This window comes from Sphaerodactylus townsendi, linkage group LG12, assembly GCF_021028975.2.
Source record: "Sphaerodactylus townsendi isolate TG3544 linkage group LG12, MPM_Stown_v2.3, whole genome shotgun sequence".
Lineage (NCBI taxonomy): Eukaryota > Metazoa > Chordata > Lepidosauria > Squamata > Sphaerodactylidae > Sphaerodactylus > Sphaerodactylus townsendi.
This window is the reverse complement of record NC_059436.1, coordinates 11937490-11954907: the sequence shown is the minus strand read 5'-3', so window position 1 is coordinate 11954907 and position 17418 is coordinate 11937490. Positions and strand designations below refer to the sequence as shown.

Genomic DNA, 17418 nt, shown 5'->3' with positions numbered 1-17418 from the left:
CAGGGTGAAATATATTAATGCTTTTTGTGTAGCTGGAGAATTTGTGGTGCGGTCAAGTCTGGCTATTTAGATGTTTACTTCCCAGACTTTCCTTTGATGGTGAAGGACTGTTTATTCAGCAATTTAGACATCAATAGCTCCTGTATACCTACAACCTTGTATTTTGTGCTTTGCAGGTTACCCACGTTATTTGGTTGTGGGGGACCATTTGTCTGGGGAGCATCACCTGAAGATACTGAGAGCTGATCTCCAAGATGATGCGGTGTATGAGTGCCAGGCCATTCAAGCAGCCATCCGTTCCAGACCAGCTAGGCTGACTGTTCTTGGTAAGGCTATGATGCTCACTGGAAAATTGTGGAGTTTCTTTTCTTCCTTGTGTTTGAAATGAATGAATTCTTTTATTCCTTGTGTTTGAAATGAATGAAATGAATTTCTTACTGGATGAGAAAATTAATTAATTCCAATGAAGAAATGTGATTGGATTAGTCAGACTTTCATGTTTCATTTCCTTGCCAGAATAGGTAATAGCATGGAATGCAGGAGTGCAATCTGGTGATGTCACAGGAAGTGTCACTCAGGTCAGGGCTGGCACTGAAAATGGCAGCTTGAAATCAAGTGCTGCTCTTTGCTCTTTCTTTACAACAGGCAGACTTTCATGTTTACCAAAACATGCAATGGCATGGGATGCAGAAATGCACTGTTTGGTGATGTCACAGGAGGTGTTGTTCAGGTCAGGACAGGCACTGGCAGTCTGGTGTCAAGTGCTACTGCTGAAAATGGCAACCCTGCAGCAAGCCTTTTCCTTCATAATAGATATACTTTGTGTATAATTTCCATGCCTTCATGTGCAGTGCATGGAGTGCAGAAATGCATAGTTTGATGATGTGGCAGGTGAGGTGAATGGATCTAAATATTAGGGGGAAACCAAGAGAGCTTTAATATTTGGCTGCTGTTTCCAGCTGCAATCTTACAGCTAGAATAATATCTAGTTCTACCCTGAGTACAATGGTGCATGTGTAATAAACTGGAGTGCTGAGAACAAGTAGCATACATGAATATTTGTTCCACAATCACATAGCTCAGTTGACTTTGTAAAAAATCAAAAGCTAAATAGCTTGTTGCCAGAACAAAACCAGAACAAAACCAGAACAAAACTGGTTTTCATATCATTAACATCCCTATCTTAAAGTTGTTGCTACTGGCCTTTATTTTTGGATTAAACATGTATCGTTGCAACAGATTTCCGAAGTCTGCTGGTGATCATAACACCACTTCTTTCTCTCTCCGAGTCTCACCTCTCTCCCACACTAGACAGAAACGTGCAGGGAAATTTTCATTAAGAAATATTTGTGTGTTGGGATTGATGTAGATTTATAACTCGGCACCGGATGATTCAAGGATGTGTAACAGCTTTTTCAAAAGGAAGATTTATGTGGAAACACAAAATATACTGCTGAAGCAACCTCCCCCCGAAGCTACCCAGAGCCAAGATGTTATTATGATTGAAAAGTGTTTATCAATGGAGACTGTGAGAAAGAGAGAATGGAAGTTGAAGTCAATTCATTATGAATCATTCTTCAATATATCAAAGGCATGAAAGAGAATTGGCAAAGATCACAGGCCAAAGCAGTTCCTGTCCTCTCAGAGTCTACATCCTCAAGACATATTTGATGACTTGTGCTGCCCTATTTATTGGTCTTGGGGTCAGGCTCAAAAGAAAATATTGTTGGGCTAACTAACTCGAGCAGAGATTAAGCACCACGTCTTGTGGCCCCAGAGTCCTGGTACCCCAAAGTGAAGATAGGAAAAGGAAGCAAAACAAACAGGAGAGTAAGTAAAATCTTTTCTTGTTCTGAAGCTTAGGAAGGAACTTGAATCCCTCCATTGTTTGCTCTCTTCATCCTTACTTTCCTATTTCCCAGCAGAACACACTTGATGGTGTTGTTCACGGATGTTCTTGTAATGCCACTGAAGCCACCTTCTCTACCAGCCTTGTTGTGTTTTACCCAGTTACAAGGATTACTGGGAAATAGGGATGCCAGCCAACTGGTGGGATCTGGGCAATAGTCCTTCTAATCATTCCCCAGTGCTGCACAAAACTTCCCAGATGCTATGTGGAACTGAGTCACCTGGGAGAGTTACCGCTGCTGGGCAGCCCCTTATCTGTGTAGCACCATTGTCGCATAAAGGGAACATTGGACCTGGAGATCTTTTGAAATTACAGATAATCTCCAGATTACAGAGATCAGTTCCCCTGGAGGAAATCCCTCTGTGGCACTGCAGTCCCTGACCTCCCCTGGCTCCATCACCAAATCTCCAGGAATCTCTCAGCCTGGATCTGGCAACCCTACTCTTCCAACCCCTGCTGATGGCCAGGAAAGACCTGTCAACCCTACTGGGAGGGCAGGGTCTTTTACCCAGGTGGAAGGCCATAGTTTTCAGAAACCTAGCCTATCTCTTTCCTCTTGGGTTTCTCAGAATTCCTGCCCTGTTCTTTTAGCAAGAGTAGAATGACTTGCCCACAGCCAGACAGAACATTCCTTCAGGAATTTGCTGTGTCTGTGGAGATTTGCGCTTTGCCGTACATTACCAGAGACTGTGAGAAAGAGAGAAATCATGGTGTTTCCCAATTCTACATACCCTATAGGTTGTCTGTCTAGTGTTTGTCTGAATTTGCCTGAAACCTTGTGTTTGCAAGTGTGGGTTCAAAGGCAAATCACTGTCTTCCAAAAGCCTCCTTTCCAGAATTAGCTGAAGCATGTGCTTGTTATGTGCTTGTTCATTACATGCTGGCTCAGTCTTGGGTAGGTCACGATTTGAACACTTCATTATTCTCAAGGTTCATTATTTGGTCTCTTCATTATCCATGCTGTTTGGCATTTGTTCCTTTAGTAATCCCACGCTGTGTTGCAGTGCAACGCTAGATTTTAAATTCTGCAAGGACTTGATTAGTTAACCCCGAGATCAGGAAGGGGTCAGCATACCAGCCCGACCCACTGAAAGGCAACGAGCAACTTTCAGACTACCAAAGTAACACAGGGACGAAAGAAGGGGCAACTAAATCTCAGGAGTGCTGAATATCAAAGAGGAATTTTGCATGTTGTAAAACCTCAAACAGGGCTTTGGTATTAAACACCATTACCTGGGAGTAGCTGTGTGTTTTGTATCTGAGTAAATATGCACAGGATAGGCAAAGGACTGGTATACTGAATTCAGTGAGCTCTGCAAGATTTATTCCAAATCCCTCCCTACCACCACCCCTCAGTCCCCATTGCTGTGAACTAAACTAAATATTATGTAAGGTATATATGATAAAATATCTGGGGAGAGGCGAAAATGAACTTGCCTACAAATTCTCATCTGATGATTTCGATGGTTATTATTCTCTAACATCCTTTCTTTTGAGGTGCAATTACTCTCCAGCTATTTGCTACGGATTTGGTACTTGTTTTTGTAGGCATTTGAAATCTAAAGGTTTTATAACACCTGACTGTATCTGATAGAGGACTTGATTGTATTGATTATGTTTTCTCAGCAACAGGCAGGTGTCAAAATGTCAAGATTAAATTTTGGACTCTGAAAGTTAATTTTTAAAATCAAAGTTGGAAATCAGCACCTGGTATTTTAAGACGGACATTTTTTAATGTTATGTATTTGAAAAAACAGTAATAGAGTGCACTTTCCAATTCATTTAACCTGGATTACTGATTTCTTCTTGGACCGGATAGCCCAGGCTAGCCTGATGTCATCAGATCCTGCCTGTTGAGCGGGGTCAGCGTGAGTTAGTACTTGGGTGGGAGAACCCCAAGGAAGTCTAGAGTTCCTGTACAAAGATAGGCAATGACAAACCACCCATGTTAATCTCTTGCCTTGAAAACCCAATGGGGTCACCTTAAATCAACTGCAACTTGACTGAACTTTCTACCACCGTTTCTTATTTTCCTCAATCTCCTTGTGACACTCATAAGTGGGGTGGATAAAGAGTGGATTTTTACAGTCTTTAAGGACATATTTGTAGACTACATGGAGGCTGAAATGTGGAGTTATGATACCAAATGCAGAACCAGTTATGTAATTCCTCTGGATTTATTCGCTTCTGATAACACATTAGTAGTAATTTAATTCAAGGCATTTAATTCAAGACCTCTGGATTCCCTTATAGTTCTTGCAGTGACACTTTTTCCCAATTCAAATGGTATGTGGATCAGGTTTCTCTTCCTTTAAGGAATTTGAATGAAACTTACAATCACCTCCCCATCTCCTATCCACAACAGTCACCTTGTGTAAGGCTGAACATACTCAAACAAAGTCGGCTTTCATAAAAAATTTATTGATCTATGTTGCCCTAGATCAGTGGTGGCGAACCTTTGGCACTCCAGATGTTATGGACTACAATTCCCATCAACCCCTTCCAGCATGGCCAATTGGCCATGCTGGCAGGGGCTGATGGGAATTGTAGTCCATAACATCTGGAGTGCCAAAGGTTTGCCACCATGGCCCTAGATACAGGGTGATGGAACTGAGGGTTCTTGCCCTCAGTCCCAGTATACATGGGATGTGTTGGTGGGTGGTTCCCTCTAGTGGCGGGAACTTTGGAGTTTGGGGAAATGAAACTTACAGAGAAACTACAGGAAACGAAACTTGTGAGGTGGGTGGGGCTGAGAGAGTTCTGAGGGAACTGTGACTGGCCCAGGATCACCCAGCAGGTTTCATATGGAGGAGTGGGGAATCCAATCTGGTTTTCCACATTAGAATCCACTGCTCCTAACCACTACATCAGGCCATTTCCCACATTTGAACATTTGCAAAACTGGGTTTGCCACTCAGCAAGGAAGCTGCAGCTTTGACATCTTCATAAAGCATCCTCTGACATCTTCATAAATCACATGTTTTCAACCCCTTGTTTGTCATACTCTTACATTACAAGCATATACTTAAAATTAAATGTATACAACATTTCATGTATAGAGTCTCTCATTCTCCATCCATCACTGTTCACTGAGGTTTTTTAAATGCAGTCTGGTCATTAAGTATATATTTAATGACTGTAAGTCTTTTTTGATCTACATAGTTACACTATTGTGTGTCAAAAATAGGTTTTCCTTGATCAAGGACACAGTTCAATCCCTATCACTTTATAACATCCAGGACCTAAATATAGAATGGAGTACATATTTTAAAAGCAAAACAGGGTATCTGTACAGAGAAATGGATAGAAATTGCAGGTAGTTATGAAAGCACACTCACTCCAGCCAGATGAGTGCTTTTGCGTAATTCAAACCTTGTTCTCGTAGTCACACCAACCTGATTTATGTGAGTAAAGCACAGAGTACCAGCAGCTTGAATAATGAGATGGAGGTAGCTTCCCAGAATTATATTCCACTGGTTGTGACCAATTTAGCTACAATACAATTTAGCTACAGTTTATCTGTGGCTTGGATGGGCATCAAATATCCAAACTCATATTTGTGGTCTGCAGCTTTCACATTCATTTTTGTGTTGTCACCCAATGTCATTTGAAGTGAAAATTTTGAAGGAAATTTGGAGCTTGCTGCTCAGGGCAAAGATGTCAGTGGAATATCGGAGGGAGCCAACAAGAGTTGCAGGAAATCGCAAGAATGTTCTCATGGTGGCGTTGCATACCTCTGTTGTCCTCAGAAAATGTTGCTGCAGGTCTTTAGTCAAGCTAGACTCTAGCTAGACCATGCCCTATGAGGAGCAGCTTAGGGAGCTAAGTATGTTTAGTCTGGAGAAGAGAAGGTTAAGGGATGACATGATAGTCATATTTAAATATTTAAAGTGATGCCATGTTGAAGATAGAGCAAGCTTGTTTTTTGCCGTTCCAGAGACTAGGACAAGGAGTAATGAATTCAAAGTACAGAAAAAGAGATTCTACCTAAACATTAGGAAGAATTTCCTGATGGTAAGGGCTGTTAGACTGTGGAATATACTGCCTCGGAGTGTGGTGGAGTCTTCTTTTTAAACAGAGGCTGGATGGCTGTCTGTCAGAAGTACTTTGATTATGTGTTCCTTCATGGTAGGGGGTTGGACTTGATGGCCCTTGTGGACTCTTTCAACTCTATGATTCTATGAAACATCTGATGTTGCTTACTGGAACTGTGACTCCCGCTGGCTAGAGAGGATCCTCTTCATTTATTCTCCAATGAAACAGTAGTGAGTCAAAAGTATTTGATCCTGCTGGGCATTGTTTATTCCCTTGAAACTCCCCTCAACTTCTGAGTTGCCCTGAAATGTGTAAACACTGGCTCTGAAAAAAATATCAAGGACTGTTAACTCCTGGAAATCTAGTTTTAGATGAGACCATTTTTTCCTCCTAGTATAGAATCTGTGTTTGAAATCTGTATATCTAAAGAGCATGACAAATGGCTACAAGTGGCACATAAAGGAACTGATAATGTTCTGCATTCTACTGGAGTAATGCCGTATTGCCCTGGGCACAGATAAAAGGCAGTATAGTGTGGATGTGATCTGGGAGGTCCTCAGTGCAAATCTAATCTTTTATCATGGATTCACTAGGTGGCATTTGGCAAACCATTCTGGAATATGGGAATAATTGAAGTATGCTAACTGGAATATGGGGATAATAAAACTGGAACATCTTACAGGGAGTTTGCAGTAATTACGATACCTTTTTCAGGATAAAGGGGATGCCAGATTTGAGAATTCATCTTCTGTTTCCTGGACCGTCCTCGTTCTAGAATGCTCTGCCTGAGTCATCGTGCCTTGGGGACAGACCTTGGTAGGCACCAGAACACAAATGGAGCATTCTAGAATAAAGATGGTCCAGGAAATGGCAGATGAATTCTCAAATGTGGTGTCATTTTTATCCTGAAAAGGGTACAGGTAATGTACATGAACTGTTTTGAATGATGAAAATTGTGTATAACTGCAATGTGTTTTAATAGCTTGTACTTTATATTGTTGCAGGGAGTGAAATTTCCTGGGGGGGGGGGGTTGCTCTTTTAGATACAGCCTTTGATTTCTCTGATTCTCTTTGTTATGTTTTGTTAGGAGAATTCTCCGTATCTTTATAGTTTTCTGTTATATCTCTATGCACACTTTTGTGGGATACCTTGATCAGAGGTGACTGTTGCCTGATCATGGAGAAAATCAAATCCATTTCTTTTTTTAAAAAAGGATGAGGTTTCAAAAATTGCATTGTTTACTGTGTGATCAGCTTGGGTTCTACAATCCTGTATGAAAGAGACAGTGGCAGGTTGAGGCCCTTGATGGGGATAGTATTGGCAGAATCAGTTGAGGGTAGAATGAAAATACTGAAGTTCTTTCAAAACAAATAATGCTCTCACAGTCTGATATTGTAGCCCCTTTTGCACATGCAGAATAATGTACTCAGTCCACTTTCAATGCACTTTGCAGCTGGATTTTACTGTGCAAAATAGCAAAATCCACTTGTAAATAATTGTGAAAGCGGATTGAAAGTGCATTATTCTGCATGTGCAGAAAGGGCCCATGTGAATTTTTATCAAAGTAAAACCCACTGGGATTATTTGCATGTAAAGGTGCTGTAGATTACAAACTGAGACAGCATAGTTTATCCAATGCAATAACTCAGACTGAGGTCCTCATTCCACTCATTGGGGATTTCCCCACTTACCTTCTCCTGCGCGCTACTCCAGGAAAGTAGCGCGGGGTCCAGCGGTTCTCCCCACTTGCAAGGGTGGCAACCACGCAGCCGCCCCAACGCTGCCGCTCTTGCACCACCTCAGCACGCATCATTCCTGGCGGTGAAGAAACGGCACCTTTTGATGACCCCGTGCAAAGCGCAGGGTTGTGGGGAACCCCGAGAGCGCACCAGGAATGACGTGCGCTGAGAGGGCGCAAGAGCGGCGCGCAGCAAAAGGTGAGTGGGGAAAGCCCCATTGTTCTCAATATGATTGTCTCATTGTTCAAGAGGCTGGGAATGTTACATGTCAGCCTCTGCTTCTTAAAGCTTTGCAAGAGTTTATTTTAAAAAATGCACAAGAGCTCAGTAAAGAAATAATGGCCTTATTCAAAAGACAGTGTCATTTGATGAGATGGTTCTTGTCTCAGACATTTCGGCAGGCAGGTTTCAAGCCACAATAGCACCATTTTAAAAAATTCCATCCCTGAATATACTGCTGGTGCATTGAGCAGAGCTTGTTATGTGGAACTTCCTCATTAACAACTAGGTGGATTATATTAGTGAATATATTATCGGATCATTTTAGGCAGTAAACTTAGATTGAGGCCTGTGGCATCCCCAACATGACAGTGACATTTCTCGTGTGCACCAGAAGTGCCGCCATCATGTTGCTGATGACTTTTTTTATGACAGTTTCTGGCTTGGGATGGCCAGGTATTTGAACAGGGATGGGCTGGTATTTGAGCAAAACCGTATGCTAAAATGGCTTCTACCACAGAGTTTTGCCCAAATACCAGAGCAACCCCACGACCATTGGCGACATGATCCCACTGCAAATGATGTTGCCATGTTCCATACACCAGAGGCCTCGGCCTACGTTTACTGCCAGTAAATACCCCCACCCCACCCTTGCTGGTTGTCTGGAAGTGCTAGATATCCCTAAGCTCAAAGCTGTTCCTACCAGCCACTTTCCCATTGCAGTCTTAACTTCTTCCCGCTGTCCCACAAGGTTCCAGAAACTGTAGCAAAAAATTTGCAGGCAAGAAAAAGCTGAAAATTGTCAATCTTCTCTCCCTCTCTCCTTGTGTTAATGCTGCAGCAATGTGTTTTCCCCCCTGCTGAAGTTGTCCTACATGCATATGCATGCAATGTGCAGTTCATTCCTAAGGAGATTTCTCAGAAGATTAATTCTATTTGAGTCTTTAGATGAGCAAATGTAGGTTGTGGGAGATGGTTATGGGGTACTGGTGGGATTTATTGGATTACTTTGTGTGTTGCCTTTTTCTGCTGCCACCATTACTTTTTGTGTCTTCATTGCTATTGATGTGGACTTGGTGTTAATATTGGTGGAGGTCCAATGTCTAATGCTCATGCATCCCAAGCAGCAAACCCCAAATGTGACTTATGCTGTGACATGTCTTCCTTTCAAAGAAGGAAAAGGCCAATTACCCCAGCAAGGTTATTTAGAGTAACTCTTTGGACCCCAACATCATATTTCTTACCAGTAATACAATCCACATTGGAAACTCCTGAAAAGAAGAAGACAGGACATGAATTTAAAAATCCATGACATGTTCCAATTCATATTAAGCAGTCCAAGAATTGAACAGTTCCAATTCTGCTTCCATTCACAATTTCAAGGAACGGAATCCTTGTGTTTGTTAAGTACCATCAAAGTTTTTTTGGATTTATGGCAACCCTACAAGGGAAGAAGAGTTTGGAATTATACCCTGCCTTTTTTAATCTTGTTTTACTTTGAAATTTTGTCCTGTTTTGTATGCCAATAAAGGTTTGTTGTTGTTGTTACCCTGCCTTTTTGTCCTGTAAGGAGTCTCAGAACATCTTTCAAAGATCTTCCATTCTCCTCCTCACAACAGATGCTTCTGAAGTAGGTGGAGTGTGAGAGTTCTGAAGAACTGTGACTTGCCCAAGGTCACCCAGCAGGCTTTATGTGTAAGAGCAGGGAATCAAATCCAGTTCACCAGATTATTGCCACTCACGTGAAGGAGGAGGGAATCAAACCCGGTTCTCCAGATTAGAGTCCACCATTATAACCATGATATCATGCTATGAATTAATGGAGTCTTCAACGGATGGGAAATATTCCCTCATTCAGTGCTGCTTATCTTCTGCTTTCTGTGCTACTTTTTAAAAATCTCCAAAAACCACATATGAATCCCTTCCCGCTGCTCACCCAACGGATCCACTCCACCACCTTCCAGTCCTGTCTTTCCCTTCAGGTTTCCTTCTCAATGAGCCATGAGATACATAACTATAATGAGATTATTTTTTAAAAAAGAACAACCCACCCCCAAGGAGCTAAAATATTTATAGTCTATTAACAGCAACAAAAAAGTAGCCTCTCTAGCTGTCAGACGGAAGTTCTCCAGGGGCGTCCCCCCATCCCAGACTTCCAGCCTCTACTTTGGAACTTAACTACAATGTGTCTTGCATGGTGCTTTAATGGCATGCTCTGAGGGGCCACATTGCATGGGCATGCCCAAAGAGGCGATCATTAACACAGTCACAGGAAGCCAATAAAACAGCAAGCAATTCTGTTATCCAGCAAGTAGATAATGGAATTGGGATGGGGGGAGGAAAGTGATGATTCAGTTACCAGAAGGGGGGGGGGGCTTTGTAAGAACCTTGACACCAGAGTTGGCAAGAAGGAATTGTCTGTCTTCAGCAATTTCTCTTTATTTACAGGTGTTCTGTCTGCATTTATAGAAGGCCATGACATCTCTGTGGTTTTCTTTTGCAAGATTCAATCCAATAAAAGTGTTTCTGTGGCTTCTGTAAAAGTAACCTCCCATACAAGCAACAGCAGGTGTCCTCTGTGTCCACAAGCTAATTACTGTATGCTACTGTGTGTAAAAGAAGAGGATTCTGATTCCCTTTTTGGATGGGGATAGATCATGTCAGACTTGGATCTTTGACTGTAGAGGTGACTTCAACACCAGCAGGGGTGGGAAGGAGAGGAGAAGGAAACTCCAGACACTGCCAGAATCCCAAGATGAAGAAGCATTTGGATTTAGACCTCACTTTTCTCAACCATAAGGAGCCTCAAAGTGGCTCACTAACTCCTTCCCTTTTTCTCACTACAACAGATACTTTTTGGGGTAGGTGTGGCTGAGAGAACTAGCCCAAGGTCATCCAGCAGGCTTCATGTGTAAGAGTGGGGAAACAAATCCAGTTCACCAGATAGGAGTCCACCACTGATGTGGAGGAGTGGGGAATCAAACCAGGTTCTCCATAGTCTACTGCTCTTAACTAATACACCATGCTGGCTCTCTTGGAGAATACTGAGGATACTGCAGATGCCTTGGCCTTCTGAACTTTGAGAGGTGATTATTGGAGAAAGGGGCATTTTCTATGGTATCACTCTCCCTCTGTACTCAGATTCCCCTGGCACCTATGCTTACACTCAATAAACAATGCAGTAGGACTAGGACTACAGAAGTTAGAAAGCCAATGGGAAAAGAAAAAGGAATCAGGCATAATATATCACAAACAATGGAGAAAATGGAAATACAAGACAAGGTTGCAAGAGGAGGAGACAATATACAATAAGCAAGAACTGTGTGCCAAAAACCTCTGTGATGTTACAAAGGACCCTGGGCTGTACCTCTCAAAGTGTGTATTCTTTCCTTGAATCACCTAAAGGTTTTTCTGCTGAAGGAGGGTTTCATGACCATGGTGGTTGATGTTAATTCTTTCCCCTTCTTTCTTTTTATGCAAAGTTGGAAGCACAAGAGTGTTTGTCTTCCCTTAAAATGGCCCATTATCCTTTTCCAGTTCTGTTGCCTACAAATGCCATGAACATTGTTGTTCCAGAATAAAACTGAATTTAAAAGATTCTTATTCTTAACATTGTCAGAAATAAAGGGCCCGTTTGCACAATAATGCCAAGATTTCAGTATTTACTTTCTCACACAATGAAATATGATAGAAGCAATTGGGAATGCACGTCAATAGGCATCTTCTGGATTGCCTGTAGTTATGTGTGATTTCCTGTCTTGACCAGCTTCCTGCTGATTATTATCTCAATAAAGAAAATCAAACAATACCTTAATGGAATGTTAAGGTTCACAAAGTCTTAGGGAGGAAATTCAGTTTCTCCGGCAATTAAAATATTCATGGCAAAAATACTAGCACAAATTATTTATGAGGCTGAAATTCGGGATGTCCAAACAAGCCAGAATATCAATAAATTGATCCCAGCAAAGCTGCACACTTTTTGCAGTACAGACCTAAGCGGAGTCACACGCTTCTCAGCCTGTTGACTTCAGTTCATGGGTGTAACACTCATTAGGATTGCACTGGTAGCCTTGTCAATTTCAGGGTGTATCTAAAAGCATGCTTAATTCTAGGGCTGAAAATGTAGGACTGATTACAGGATATGTTTTGGGTCAATATTGTCAAATAAATAGAGTCAATATTTTTAAATAGGGGTTGGAGTAAGCTGAGACTGGGGAATGCTGGGGAATGAGTTTGGGACCTTCTGTGCTCAGGGTCCCCAACATGGTACTTGTGGACATCATGGCGCTCACCAGCACCTTTCCTGGTTTAGAAAGTGGGTGAGGCTTTTGCCCAGCAAGGTTTCTGATTGGCTATTGGAGATCTGATTGGCCATGCCGATGTTTGAAAGTGTCATTCTGGCAGCAGCTGCTACCACAGCAGACGGTACTTTACTATGTGACCGAAAGCAAACTGTGATAACCATTTTGTGGCTTGCTCCTCCTCCTTTGGCTGCCATTTTTTTGGTTGCACCTACCACATTGTCTCAGAATTCCAAAGGTCCCTGCAGGCTCAAAAAGACTGTGGAGCCTGTTTTGTTCAAAGCAGATGCTGTACCACTGAACCATGCATGTCTTACTGCTGCTACTGTATTTACCTCTAGAAGAATATTTTATCTACTTTGGTTATGAAATGTTGAGCACACGGAAACCTTCACTGGTTATGTGGGGAGAAGTTACACACCTGGCATTCTTAATTCAAGCCTGGAATATTTGGAAATGAGAGAGAATCAGATACGAACAAGCTTGAAATGTTAGGAAACTAGTGCTTCTTGAATTGGCACCCTTCGTGGACTATATTCTTTCTCCATTTTTACTATCAGTCATTTTTCATTTTAGTACAGGAGTTTGGTTTCTCTTGCTAGACCAAATTTAATGTTGGAATCAAGCAAAGATGTATAAAGTAAAGCCTCTGTTTATGATGCTGACACAAATTCCAGCACCATCTATCAACTGCTAGAAGTTTTGGCTTTCTTGGACTCTCTTTAGAAGCACCTGGCAAAGGTGTTTTCGATGCTGCAATTTTGAATACGCATCCTGCCTGCCTGCCCCCCCCCCCCCCATGTTTCTGCTTTTCTTTCATTGAGAACTGCATATACCAGAGTCAGGTTTGATTGCTAATTAAACCAGACTTACAGCATTTTGCCTGCATAAATGAGGAATTCTAGGAGATGTTTTACATTATCTCTTCGATTATATTACCAACTGTTCTATGATGCAGATGAGAGATTGATTTGGTCTCACTTTCTCTCTCTCTTTGTTATTGCCCGCGAGAATGTTCAGCTCTCTGAGGTTGAAAAATTGCAGATTTTATTGGGCACTAGGAAAGATGGATTGATTAGAGCTGTACCCACTTTTGCGGTTAAACATTACTACATAAGGAATGGGTTTGCATAAATCTTACTGATTTTACTAACAGATATGAAGTCTTGTTAAAAGATACATATCTCTTATACTGTTTGGAGGTAGGCTTTATTAACACCCCCTGGTTATGTATGGATGCTTTGAGTATTCAAACAGATCTAAGGAGAGGGCTGGGGAAGGGGGTTTGCTGCTAGAGACAGTGTAAAATAGTAAGTGAAGGAGAAGAAGAGAAGAAGTTTGGATTTATACCCTACTTTTCTCAACCATAAGGAGTCTCAAAGTGGCTTATAATCATTTTCCCTTCCCCTCTCCACAACAGATACCTTGTGAGGTAAGTGCTCTGAGAGAATGGTGACTTGCCCAAGATCACTCAGCAGGCTTTCTGTGGAGGAGTGGGGAAACAATCCAGTTCACCGGATAAAAGTCTACCGTTCATGTGGAGGAGTGCGGAATCAAACCTGGTTCTCCGGATTTGAGTCCACTGTTCTTAACCACTACACCAGGCTAGCTCTCCTGAAGTGAAGACCTAAGACCTGGGAGGCTTAAGACAAATCTCCCCTCACCCATGAAACTCATCATTGGCCTTGGAGTGAGGCCTTGCTGTGAGGACAAAATGGAAAGGAAGAACTGCACCTTTGGCCCATGGAAGGAGGGTGGGATATAAATGATAGTGGGGTGGAAGTCCCATCATGCTTTTTAGAAACCTACAACCATTTGCTCTCAGCCCCCCTCCCCCATAATCAATTGCAGATTACAGGCTACATATACATGCTGCCCTCATCCTGCCCTGGAACTAGGTTTCCAACCTCCTTGTAGAGCATGGAGGTTTCCTGGAATTAGAGCTGATCTCCAGACTGCAGTGATCAGTTCCTCTGGCTAAAATGCCTGTTTTGGAGAGTGGAGTCTATGGCACTATACCCAACTGAGAGTCCTCCCCTCCCCAAACCCTGCCCTCCTCAGGGTATACCCCCAAATCTTTAGGAATTTTTCAACCTAGGTTTGGGAACACCACCTGAAACCTTTGCATGGGACTGCAAACTTTTAATACTAGTTAAAAGTTTGCTTCTCATTTGTTTCCATGTGGGACCCAGCATGATCTAGTGGTTAAGAGTGGCAGACTCTAATCTGATGAACCTGGTTTGTTTCCCCACTCCTCCCAATAAAGCCTGCTAGGTGAACTTGGGCTAGTTGCAGTCTCCTCCGAACTCCCTCAGCCCCATCTGCCTCACAGGGTGTTTGTTGTAGGAAGAGGAAGGGAATTGTAAACCATTGTAAGACTCCATAAAGACTGAGAAAAGTGGGGTATAAATACCAACTCCTCCTCCTCCTTCTTGTTCTACTTCTTCTTCAGTGGCTATCCTTCTTGGCAGATGCAGACCTTTAGGTACACTTGCTCTGTTCTTAATTCTTAATTCTGTTCTCCGCTGTGTCCAAAGCTGCAAGGTCACCTCCCTGAAGCTTAATATTTCCTGATCACTGCTTCATTGCTTCTGTGTGTACTTTGCCATTTGAATGCATGTACCTAGACTCAAAATGTAAAATGCATATTGGCCTGTAGCACTTCTTCCAGAGGGATCCCATCCCAGAGTGTTTCCTTTTCTTTGTATCTAAGGTCAAAACACTGCCATGTATGATCTTTCATTTTTAACTTTGCTGACTTTAGATAACCTCAGGCCATGATTAGTTGATGCATATTAATTGATAGGGTCTTTCAAGACATAGGAAGGAAGGAATATAGTTAAAAGGTAAGATAAAAAGAGGCGAGAAAATGATCACAAACAATCCTCAATTTGTTGAATGTGATCTATAAAACCCAGGAGTCTCAATTAGCAAAAGATCTATCATTTAACTTCCCATAGTTGGTAGAGGGCAGAGGGGTTCTCTATTTAAATGTTAAGGAAACACGTCAGTCAAGTATGGTACCAGAGAACGCAATTGTTATCTGTTTAGAGCCTGTCTCGATAGAGTTAATATTAAAAAAATAACCTCAAATATGCATTTCTCTACTGCCTGGAAAACATATAACTGCACATTATCACAAGTTAACATGCCATAAATTATCACATTGTTATTGAGCCACAAATTTCTTATTCGCAGAATACTAACATTTCAGAAAGTCAATAAATATTAAAGTGGTTAGATCTTGTTCCTAAATAGAGTAGGCAGTATTTTGTAAACCAAATAGAAACAGGAGAACAGATACATTTCCATAACAGGTCCAAACTCAGTACACCGGCAGTAACTGCTACACATAATGAAAATTTTATGTGAGGTAGTGTGAAGTAATGGGTAGACTGTTGGATTAGCACTTGGATGATCTTGTTTCAAATTTCTACTCTGTCATGGAACCCACTGGGCCATCTTGGACCAGTGGGAGGAAATGTGAGGAAAAAATGGATAGATACAGTGCAGGCATAAGATTCACATGGAAAAAAACCTGTGTGCTGAGAACAGATAAATTTTGTAGGTTGTTCAGATTGGGTCACCAATGAGGGTGTTCATAATTTGGGGGGGGTATTTTTCAGGTTCAGGTTTAAAAGTCTCAGAAATTTTTGAAAAAGCTGAGAAAGAATGAGCTTTTTCTGAATGCACACCCTAATCACCAACTTCCAAGTGGAGCTTGGAGTTCTCCAAGAACTACATAGATCACTTCTGGAGGAAATGGCAGCTTTTGGAGGACCAACTCTATGGTATACCATGAAGTCTAAGCAGAACAGAAGTCCTAGAATCATACCACATCACCTCATTGAGACTCCTCTACTCCCTCCGTTTCCCCAGCTCTGCAAGAACTACTGGCAAATGTCCCGAACTTTTCCAAGATGGTGTTTGAAACCCTGAGTTCAAATGATATGGACTAAAAAGAGATATATTTTTGCTTTATTCTGATTTATTCTGATTCTGCACAGGGTTGGGGGAAAGAACTATTTTGGCTGAATCATGCCATGGATCCCAGTCTCATTCATTTTGCCAGGTGATAACTCTCCAAAGTGTCAGGCCAATGATATTAGCCAGCACCTGCTGTTTGAGCCACTGCTAGCTGTCAATGCAAAAGAGTGAAATGGACCAACTACATGGTGAGTTTTCCATGACACCAGTTTTCAGTGGCTCCCTCTGCCACTAGATTGGAAAAGGCTTTGCTGCCATCAGCAATCATTGGGAGTGTCCATGTCTTCCTGTTCCCATTAGAGCTTCTTCTATGTTCCAGTTTCCTCTTCATATTCCCTGCTGATGTGTTTTGAAAATGCCTCCACGTTCACTTTCCCCAACTTAGCACATTCCCCTAGCCAGCTTTGCGAGCTGTCTAATTCCACACACCCAGCCTTTTAACTTTATGCACGGCTGCTACAGAGAAATCCCCAAACGCTGTCTAAATCATTTTTGGAAACGACTGCCACTCATGTCTGACAACAGCTTGACGAGCCTGATGCTTCTTTCCCTCCCCCTCCCCACTTGGAGGCTGGAGAGAGACATTGTCTTTTAATTAAATATTTAAGCATTTGTCACATTGTTTTTAGATCTACACTGTTAAATGTGGCGGAATAGATTTTCCATAAGCGTTGGAAATCCACTTGTTCAAACAGCTGAGCCTATAAGGATGGCTTACCTCCACTGTCCTCAACCACCAAATGGAAAAGAAAGGCATCTCCCTAGGAAACGTGTGCCAGTGTTCATTACAAAATACAAGATCTTTATTTTAATTATGGGACAATGTGTCTCTGGTCATATGTTTCTGGACTTCTCCAGAGAATAGCAGTTTTTAACAATGCCAGATCTCAAATCCACTTTCTAAATTTTATCCAGTTACAATCACCTAGTTTCTGTTGATAATACTAAGCATTTATATAACACAGGGTTCGGAGCATTTCCCATGCGCTATCACAATAATCTTCACAACACCCCCAGGAGGGAGCCGAACCATTGTGTCGGTTCAGTAGATTGTTGGGGCCTGGCCAGTCCCACCTCCAGGAAGAAGGTGGTCATGGAGAAGCTGCTTTGAGGCTTGGCCCAGTTCAGTTGCAGGGGATTTGGGGATGGGGAGGACAAGACGGTGACAGCAGCAAGTGGAAGTAACAGACAGACTGGCCATAACCTCCTGAGGAGAGGAGTCACAGA

At 42.1% G+C, this 17418-nt stretch overlaps 1 protein-coding gene across 3 annotated transcripts in view; it reads left to right on the top strand.

Moving 5' to 3' along the window:
* The window catches only part of KIRREL3 (kirre like nephrin family adhesion molecule 3), a 786157-nt gene that overhangs the window by 509501 nt on the left and 259238 nt on the right, over positions 1-17418 (top strand). For all 3 annotated transcript variants that reach the window (XM_048512011.1, XM_048512012.1, XM_048512010.1), the window contains exon 4: positions 177-326. In XM_048512011.1, the coding sequence (XP_048367968.1) occupies positions 177-326 (150 nt within the window). The remainder of the gene's footprint in view (positions 1-176; positions 327-17418) is intronic.